This window comes from Cryptotermes secundus, unplaced genomic scaffold, assembly GCF_002891405.2.
Source record: "Cryptotermes secundus unplaced genomic scaffold, Csec_1.0 scaffold30, whole genome shotgun sequence".
Classification (NCBI taxonomy): domain Eukaryota; kingdom Metazoa; phylum Arthropoda; class Insecta; order Blattodea; family Kalotermitidae; genus Cryptotermes; species Cryptotermes secundus.
In genome coordinates this window covers 287,703-297,692 of record NW_019739593.1, presented here as the reverse complement: position 1 = coordinate 297,692, position 9,990 = coordinate 287,703, and the positions used below count along the sequence as shown (strand labels likewise).

The following is a 9,990-nucleotide window of genomic DNA, read 5'->3' as shown; positions in this document are numbered from 1 at the left end:
ATATATATTTCATGACTTTTGGGATACACCTTGTATTGTAATCGTGCAAAATTCTAAATATGAACATAAACTTCCACGTTTCAGACCATTTTAAAGTCTACTAACATTTTCACCATTTTGTTCAGTAATTTGTCAGCAGTGTACATATAGTTAGTAGCTTGGACTGGGAAATATATAGAACGATGTTCACACGTTGGGGGTTTGCAGCTTATTTCATATTTTCAGAACGTCATGTGGTTATACTCTGTACATGCATAACATGCTTTGCTGGAGTCCCTTCTATTTTAACGTCAGCCTCACCTTCACTCGGTGCACATTCGTCTCACAGAGGTTTTGGGACCAAGCCATTATGATACGACTGCTGAATTAGTACTGGGAGGCCAAATTCCAAAACAAATTGGTCATGTCGGTACAACCGTAATACGTGCCGAGGAAATGACAGTACCAATAATTCGGTTACATTAAACTTCAGTTTCAAAGTTTCGGTTTGAGAAGTCAGTGCTATTCAGCTGCACTCCAATTTCAGTGAGAACGAAAATATTGACAGGTGACTTGAGTGTGATTATAGACGGGGTTTAGATAGGTAATCCGATTTTTTTAAAAATAATAGACTAAGTTTGTCTTTAAGAAATTTCGGTTCCGAAAATACGAAATAAACTACAAACCTCCGACATGCCAACATTGTTCTATATATTTCCCAGTTCCAGCTACTAATTATATGTGCACTGCTGACAAATAATGTAACTGAACGAAGTGGTGAAAATGTTAGTGGACTTTAAAATGATTTGAAACGTGGAAGCTTAAGTTCATATTTAGAATTTTGCACGATTACAACAGTCTTCGTGGTTGAGGGATATGCTTCGATAAAATTCTGTATCACATTATTTTAAGAAGCTCTTTTGTCACGTATGGTGCCAAATACAATATGTTTTCCATGGTCCGAATAAGCGAACCCATAATGTGGGCAGAATGAAACTGCTAGTGATTTTTATCTAATTTACCACGTTTATCTTTTCAAAAAAAAAAGCAATATATACACCAGCTCTGCTCACGCGCAAATGCACATGCCTCCAATCACAGACCAAAAACTGATTCGATCAAGCAATGAAGACGTATTTCAGCACTGACATGTTACCGGCCAGACGGCCTTTCACTCACAACAGATGCAATCAATATCGATCAATATGTAAGCCAGCATAAGCATATTACTCGCAAATGGTAGCGTAGTTGGTTGATGCACTATGCTACAAGCTGCAAGGTCACGGGATCGAATCCCGAGGAGGTGAATTGTTACCTAATCCTTCCAGCCGCACTATGGCCCTGGAGTCAACTCAGTCTCTAACAGAAATGAGTACCAGGAATCTTACTGGGGGTTAAGGGGCGGCCGGTGCGTAAGGCTGAAAACCTTGCCACCATCTATGGGCTGATTGTCTAGAAAATGTGGGAACCTCAGCATCTCATAACCCTATGGGCCTCCACGATCTGTTACAGGGATACCTTTACTTACTTACATGTGCCAGTATAATTTAATTATCCAGCGTCCGTCTATCTGTGCGAGTCTGGATGCGTAAGTTATTTCTTCGAAAAATGCATATTTATATCAGTATTAATTTTAAATAAGATTTAATATAGCAAACCATCTCATCAAAACGTACTCGTGAAACGAAATGTTTTTTTAAGTATGGAATTTTCTTATTTTAGAATACTAAATCAATCATTACTGACCGAAACAAGTTTAATCTATTATATCGATCGGTCTATAGATATGTAGTATGATGTATTCATACAGTCACTTTAACAAGAAAAATTCTCTAATGTACTCGCAAACAATTTAGATTTTTTACTGTTTTATTTGATTTTCTGTGGTAAACCGCCATTGTGAATGGGGCTCCTTGAAGAGTTGATTTGCAAGACGACCTACAAGAAGTCCACATGAAACTTTTATATTAAACCATGTTACAGGAGCCCCCACCAATAAAATAATTGTTTGTGTGGTATATTTAAGGACGCTTTCGGTAGTTAAGGCTATATGGAAGGGATGTGGAAGGAAGCGGACTTTGCCTCTTACAAAGATTATCCCCACATTCACCTCGAGAGACTGAAGAAAACCACAAAACGTCAATCAGGACAGTAGGTGTCCTGGCCGAGATTCGAATCAGGGACAACTCCACCGGCTGAAAACAAAAAAGAGGGAGGAAAAGAAGACAAAAAACTGTACAACAAATAATCTAAACCAGTATAGTAACATGTTATGTTAATGAAATGAACTATCGATAAAATTTATAAACAAAATTAAACTTACCAAGGGCATAGCCAAGAACTGAGATATGAATCCTATTATGGGTCCAATGGGCCTGCGGACAGTTTTCTTGAATGCTGACCAGTCCAAGGCACATCCGAAATTGATGTAGATAACCGACACAAGGACAGCTACACTGTATGTGAAAAGTTTGTCAACAACTCTCTCATTGCGCACAACCTTTACAGTTATAGAACTGGAGGAACTAAGAACAGTTTGACTACGATTATCTCTAAGTTGTAGATGTACTTCTGCATATCCCAGAAAGTTTCCAGTAATATTGAAGGCAGAAGTCCAATTTCCAGAATTTGAAATATTTTCATTTTTCAGTATGTAGATCTTGTCTGCCGGACTGGGCGTCGCTATGCTTCCATCACTTGTTATAACACGAACGAGTCCAAAATAAATCTCATCCTCCTTGAGTGGGGCAGAAAATTTCACTGTTGACATACTGTCCATTGGCAGTAAGAGTTCTGTAGGGTCGAAGTTGACACCCCACAAACTCGTCTTACTGGTGACGTGGGCCATGACGGATGATGAAATTACCCATAACGGGCCAAGAACACTCGCATACATGAACAATGAATGGAATGGCCACAGCGGACACATGGTGCACTCGGATCAAGGAGCTGGAGAACAAAATTAAAACAAAAGTCAAAGAATGCCCACTTTCATGTAGAACTATTTTAAAATATGCAAACACCGTAAATAGATCTCCTTATATATGCACACAAAGCATCTGAGCAGATTATTCTGCTGCAAATGCTAAGTCAAAAAAAGAAAGAAAGAAAAAATAGAGCCCCCATAACCGCAACCAACAACTGGCACACACAATAAACATGACATAACGGTCAACTATCTCGTAACAAATATTATATATATACTCGAAGGTAAGTAATGTTAGAAGAAGGAGGGTTATGAAAATTCAACTGACGAAAAATGTGTATGTACGAGGAATATGTGCACACACGAGGCACAGCTTAATTTATGATGTATGGAAATCATACAGTCGGCTTGATACACTGCTGTCCATATCAAGTGACTGGTACGCTTAAGATAATTATGTGAAGTATGTAGATTAATATCTCCGGTCTAGAAAACTGAAATTAACGTCCGTGGGTATCCGTTGCGTTAACCACACGACACTCTCTATCCACTAAAGTTGGTACTAACTTCGCTAACAAGCGGCGGTCGCTTTATCGGTATAGTTCGCTTGCGGACTAAAACCTCGCAGTTTGTTTATGTAGATTTATATCGGTTGAACAGCTGAAAAACAAAATATCTGACGAGTACAGTCTTCTTGGATATGACACAGTGCGGTCTGGTGAAAATGAATGCCGTTTCAGAAGCACAATTTGGCTCCATCTTCATGGTCGAAGAGTAAGTCGAAAATGAAGCAGAAAACAACTTACTTTTCAGCTCTGAAGATGATGATAAAATGTTCCTCTGAAACGTCAATAAATCTTTCAGATTACACAGCATCACATCCCAGACGTTTGTACTCATCACAGTCGCCACCATGAGAACTTCAAATCTCACGAATAACTGACGATCCTTTTGTGCGTCTTGGCCCTTCCTGTGGTACCAGTGATGATTTCTTCTATACATACTCGGAATTTGACAGGGTTTAAGGTTAAGTACAGGGCAGGAGAGGGAACAAATGTGTTTAAGTATACGTATACTGTAGTGTACATTTTAAATATTTTGCCGAAGTCCGATAAAACATTCACGCGAAATCTGGGATGTCACGTTGGGCATCTCTGGTATCCACTCCATAAATCAGTAACTGCGATTCATCTGCTGGGCGGCCTTCACGGGAAATTCGCCTGTCTAGGGTCAGAGGTGGGGGGACATATGCTAACTTGTCAATCTATGCATTATAAACGTACTTTCTACACCTGATCCGCAAAATGATTTCAGTTTCACAATACGATTCACATAGCGAAAAAGTCTGCCCAGCCGTACTTCAGGATGAGATCAATACATACAACTAGGCCACTCAGTAACAAATAACTTACGAAGTCATATCAGATTTTTAGAGGCTCTTTATCCTGTATATCCGTTTATAGCTCACTTAAGACTTAGGCCGTCTACACACGGAGCTACTCAAAATAAACGGAACTGGTTTGCGACTGGAATCAGCAATCAGTTACTGACTCATTAGTGACACGGATCCACACACGAAGCTACTCAAGAAAGATCAAAATCAGTAGTTTGTTCAGTGAAATCATCGAAAGACCATCATCTCGGTCTTTGTTGGTTAGTGATGATTCCAGTGACAGTTCAGCGATGAAGCTGTCATATTATTATATTTTCATCGCTATAGAAGAGAAAGAATATGAAGAAGATTCTGGGTTCATCCGTACCTTGAAAGAAATTTCCACCGACGATTATTTGTTGCTGCTAAAGAGCTCGAAGTTTCAGATGCCCAATTTTTAGCGTTCTATCGAATGTCTAAAGAAAGTTATTTAGAACTTGTGCAAATAATTTCCCCTGTCATACAAAAACAAAACACATTATGAGGGAGTGCGTGGATGCTGAGGAACGGATATTAATTACTCTCAGGTAAGAAATTTTATTACGATAATATATATATAGTGTAATGTTAGTATGTGTCACTATGCAAGGCTTCATGAACTGCTTCATAATACTCTGCTGCTGGACTACTATTATTCTCGCCTCCAGCTACTCGAACCGTGAGTGGGTTGTATTGCAGTGCCTCATCAGGCACGTGAGCAGGATTTGGTGAAAGCAACATTCCCGACACTGATGAAGAAGTTGTGGTTTGGGATGAAGATGCGATCTGAGAGGAGCCAGTCGTGCGCGTTGACAAAATCTCGTCAACAATATCTAGGGCCTTACGCTTGAAATGTCACACCTCTTCATCAGACATTTTCAGAAGATCAGGCAGCATGCTTAGAAGGAACATTTTCAGCCCCTCACTTTTTGGATCCTGGTTGGCAAGGCCTGTTTTGGTCAACGTTTTGGTTTTTTTGGCCTGAAAGTAATCGATGAACGCTTTGTCAACTGCTTCATTGTTCACGAAACGCTTCTTCTTCGGTATATGATGTGATGGTGAAGGTCCAGGCAGAGTTTCCCACTGTTGAGACATTTCAGCAGTTTGAGTGGAGAGCAGTGGTAGTGGCTGTGGCGGCGGCGATTGAAGCTCCTGTTGCGATAAAGGAGGTTCTGGCAATACTATACTTCCAGTGTCATTATTTTCGAATAGCTCATTTTCTTCCTGTTGTGGTGGACGGGGTAAATTCCCTGAAGGCGTACCTAATGCCTTAATATATGGAAGACAAAACTGCATAGCTTCTAAAAGGTAGTACGCTTTCTTTGGCTTTGCTCCCGAACCACTTTTGGAGCATTTCATGTTTCGAGTATAAACAGCACGTAGGTTTTTCCATCTTTCTTTGCATTGAGCCACTGAAACAAACAAATTTATTATTGCTTAACTGGTGGTGCCCTGACCATTTTTCTTTTCTTATTTATAAAATATAAAATATACTCATATATAAAAGATATTAACAAATTTTTTCATTTTATATTTATGAAGATTTCTCATCGTAATTTTATTGATTTTTTGTACAGATATTTAGGAACTGGTGGAACATTTACATCGATTGCTGCGTATTTTGCTCGAGGGGAGTCCACAGTTGGTCACATTGTGGCTGAGACATCAAAAGCGATTTGGGAAACGCTGAAGGAGACTGACATGCATGTCCCAACAAGGGACCAGTGGGGAGCAACAGCAGAACGATTTGAATCCCTCTGGAATCTTCCCAATTGCATAGGCGCTATAGACGGCAAGCATGTCAGAATCAAGAAATTTGCAAATACTGGCTCTACTAATTTCAACTATAAATCATATCATTCGATAGTGTTAATGGCTTGCTGCGATGCCGACGGTATATTCACAATGATCGAAACCGGCTATGCTGGAAGAAACAGCGATGGGGGCATATTCCGTGCCTCAGCCATAAAACATTGGATCCTGAATAACAGACTCGATATCCCTCCCGCCTCACCATTGAAATACGATAATAGTGACAGTCCATTTCCTTATTACTTTGTTGCCAATGAAGCATTCCCATTGGCGCGATATATGATGAGACCCTACCCTCAAAGAATTTTCAACTACAAATTGAGCCGAGGAAGGAAAACAATTGAATGTGCTTTTGGCATGGCCTGCGAGAAGTTCGCTGTTTTGAATGGTCCTATCCGCATCAGGGATCCAAAGTACATGAACTTTGTCATCAAAGCTGTCTGCGTTCTTCACAACTATGTACGAAAACGAGAGGGGCTTCAGTACATGCCAACTGACGAATTCACGGGAAGTGAAGTTGATAGCAGTGTGGTACAACCTCAACCACAAAACATGACAATACACATTAATTCTCCTGCAACGGCTCTGAGGAGTTATTTGGCAAACTATTTTCTTACCCCACTAGCATCTCTACCCTGGCAGTGGAAATTTTGTTTATGAACCTACAATATAACCTAACTAATTTTGAAATCGAAAACTCTCCACAGTTTAATTATAACCTCATAATCACTTAATTATGTATATACTTACATAATTAATTAATAATTAATTCATATTCGAACCGTTTTTTAATATTTCCACTCTGCGACATTAAAAAATAAAATAGTACATACCTGTCATATTCACTCTTTTTCCAACTTCATCCCATGCCTTTTCACTTTCATCTTTCTTCGAATATCCAGGAAGCGTAAAATTGTACAAAACAGGATGTTTTTCAACTTCTCCTACAAATAACGTATTCAGCTGTTGTTCGCACATCTTGAAGAAAGTCACCAAGAAACTGAGCTACTTCAGTCCCTAGTGACTCGGCCGCCGAGTTGCCTGGAACTTATAATTACTAACGGGTTGGTAACGCGAGGTCCTCGGCCACTAGCACAGTGTCTTATGCGCGCAGTGCAGAGCGAAGGCTGCAGACGCATTGCTCTCCGTGTATTTAAATGGGAGTGCGCCCACTAGAGTAGGGTCGTGCCAGTATAGTACAGTATGGTATAGTGTAGTGTCGTCTCGGTTGCTCGAAGAGGCAAACATTCTGCACGGCAGTGTCATGGCGGCACGCCGCATCCCCCTTCCACCTACCAAAACGCTTTGTCATTCCTGGGTTGAGTGTCAATGAGGCAAGACATGGCGTTCGAGGAAAGATTAATCTCCACTGTACAAGAGTACAATATCCTCTACGACTGCAGTCATGCCTACTATTATGACAGCATGAGAAGAGAAAACGCTTGGACGGAGATTGGCGAAACGCTGAACGAATCAGGTAGACTAATAATTAGTATGCAATACATGAATGAAAACAAATTGCATATATAATGTTTTAACCCACGGTCTACAGTAGGCTTCCCATGCACGTGAGCCCCGGTAGCGTAGTAGGTATAGCGACTGCCTACGGGCTGGACGACCGAGGGGTCAGAGTTCGAGTCCCGGTAGGGTCAAGAAAATGTGGATCTATACATCCACTCCCCCATAAGCCTTTAATGGCGTCGTGCTTTCATTCGTTGAGCACAGGGACAACTGTACCTGTACCTTCCGTGTACAAACAGTATAGTTAGGTACTACTTTGCTGCTGCTACTACTACTACTACTACTACTACTACTACTACTACTACTCTTGGGGTTATGGCCTCTCTAAAATTCGTGTTCTTCTTCTTTATGCGTGGCTCTATTGCTAATAATAGCTCACAAAATTTGGCATAGCTCATGCGAAAGTAGATAAAAAACTTCTTATCGTCTTCAGTTAGGTCGTGAAATATCGTGTGGAACTCTCCGAATTCGTTTCTTTTCTTGTTAATATCGTGCACCCATATTCGCTTTGGCTGATCCTCTTGTAGCATCATAGCTACACAAATCGTTTCTTCTTCCGAAGACGAGTCGGTCATTGCAATATTCTGTAGGTTCTGTACAACATGGAGCGCAAGACTGCACGAAAGCGGACTTGGTTCAACTTGGAGGGGTAAACGTAGCGGGTAACAACTTTGGTGGGGGGAATGCTTTCGGTCCTGTCTCTGACGCTGCACGCCTGCAGTGGGCGCACTCGCTGCAGACATACTACAACGACACTTCACTGTTCTGCTAACCATACTGCTCTAGTGGGCGAGGAGCTTGTGATCAGTAGCGCCCATTCAGTCACATTGGAAGTGACTCATTGCGGACTCGTTAGTAACTTGCGTCACTAATCAGTTTATTTTGAGTAGCTCCGTGTGTAGACGGCCTTACATTGCAAACGCATACTATGAACATACTTCTTAAAACCCTATTTGTACACAGTTAAAAAGCATGTTATTATTTGAACCAGAATGAACTACTTTGGTAATAAACGTGACAAAAGTAATTTGCTAGGAATCTCTGTTCTCTTCGTCTATCCACATCTATACTGCTAATTTCAATGTATTCCTTTTATTGCTAGTGGGGTGGGACTAAGTCCCTTGCACTGCGGCCACTTCTGGCCTATTGTACCAGCCCCAGATGATAGGTGAGGGTGATTGTGGAGCAATTGGTGGAATGAAGATTCGCAGTGGGAAACCGAAGTACTCGGAGAAACCCTGCCCCAGCGCCACTTTGTCCACCACAAATCCCACTTGACCAGACCTGAGATCGACCCCGGGCCGCCGCGGTGGGAAGCCAGCGACTAACCGCTTGGGCTAATGTAAGTCCCGCATAACTGGCAACAATGAGACAAACGTAACTGAATTACACCTTCTACATGCTGGTTAAGAGTGACAAGCATGAAACAAAACTCAATTGGAAAGAAAACATCAACCCTTAGTTTCAGACGCCGACCTTCCTCGATACCGGAGTTTTTGGTATGTCGCACAAAGTACCGCAGGTAAGCAAACATTATTTAAAAAAGAAACTGCACTTTAAGAGTGTTCTTAATTTCATATGGCAAAATATCACATTTTACAAGTTCTATAATTCTTAAACATGCTACACAACGTAAAATGAAAATGCAAAAGAAAACACCGGCGTGCGATGCTTAATATAACATATTTTAGGATTTAAATGGTACATTTGAAACGCTCTTTAAGCCTGCAGTGCGTGGTATAGCATACAGAAAGAATTATGACAGTAATCTCCATGACTTCCGTCAAACACAAAGTTCTTTGCAATACATAATCGAATCTTACGCCATGAATTAAAAATGACCTTGATATCTTGATATTATGCATCATGTCCCCCCTGACACCACGCAGTGTTTTCTGAAGCTTTTCCTGTTGTGAGACAGTCTATAGAGGATGAACCGTTTAACATTATCACAAATATATATATTCTTATCACATTTAGCTACGTTTCGACCGTAACGTAGTGACACACACGGCGGATTTTTCCGTGGCGGAGAGTTTACCGTCGCCGCCGTTCCAACAGTAGCCAACTGAAGTAAATTAGAGCTTATACATTAGACGAAAAAAAAAAAAAGATCGGTCAATTTGCCGTCAGCGGTAGCTGTGCTGCCGTCGGGTGCCACTGTACGCTGACGGAAGTTTTACCGTCGGGGTCTTTAAAAAACAGAAACCTTCAAGTACTGACGTACGTGACTAAATGCACGTTTACACATGGCTGTTTTTCTCCCGCTTAGTTAATTGCTCAGTGTGAGTTGAACTGAACTTCGTGTTCACAGTTTTCAATCAATATTATATTCGTATCA

General features: G+C 40.9%; 2 protein-coding genes across 7 annotated transcripts in view; both read right to left on the bottom strand.

Annotated features, from left to right (window-relative positions):
• LOC111871959 (ileal sodium/bile acid cotransporter) overlaps window positions 1–9,990 on the bottom strand; it is a 49,803-nt gene that overhangs the window by 24,259 nt on the left and 15,554 nt on the right. For 2 of the 6 annotated variants that reach the window (XM_023865401.2, XM_023865400.2), the window contains exons 1-2: window positions 5,162–5,732; window positions 2,303–2,928 (exon numbers count right to left, since the gene is read on the bottom strand). In XM_023865401.2, the coding sequence (XP_023721169.1) occupies window positions 2,303–2,908 (606 nt within the window). In that variant the 5' untranslated portion in view covers window positions 2,909–2,928; window positions 5,162–5,732. Of the gene's footprint in view, window positions 1–2,302; window positions 2,929–5,161; window positions 5,733–6,961; window positions 7,241–9,990 lie in introns of those variants that run through there. The other 4 variants (XM_023865397.2, XM_023865398.2, XM_023865396.2 and 1 more) reach the window with 3 other exon arrangements.
• On the bottom strand, window positions 5,172–7,106 carry LOC111871952. The gene is made up of 2 exons (XM_023865382.1): window positions 6,962–7,106; window positions 5,172–5,728 (listed from the first exon to the last, which is right to left on the bottom strand). Exons 1-2 carry the CDS (start codon window positions 7,104–7,106, stop codon window positions 5,172–5,174), a joined length of 702 nt encoding a protein of 233 aa, XP_023721150.1.

Coding starts and splice junctions, on each gene's coding strand:
- LOC111871952 (XM_023865382.1), bottom strand. CDS start 7,106: ATGTGCGAACAACAGCTGAATACGTTATTTGTAGGAGAAGTTGAAAAA. Junction 5,729..6,961: donor AAAAAGAGTGAATATGACAG/GTATGTACTATT, acceptor TGTTTGTTTCAG/TGGCTCAATGCAAAGAAAGA.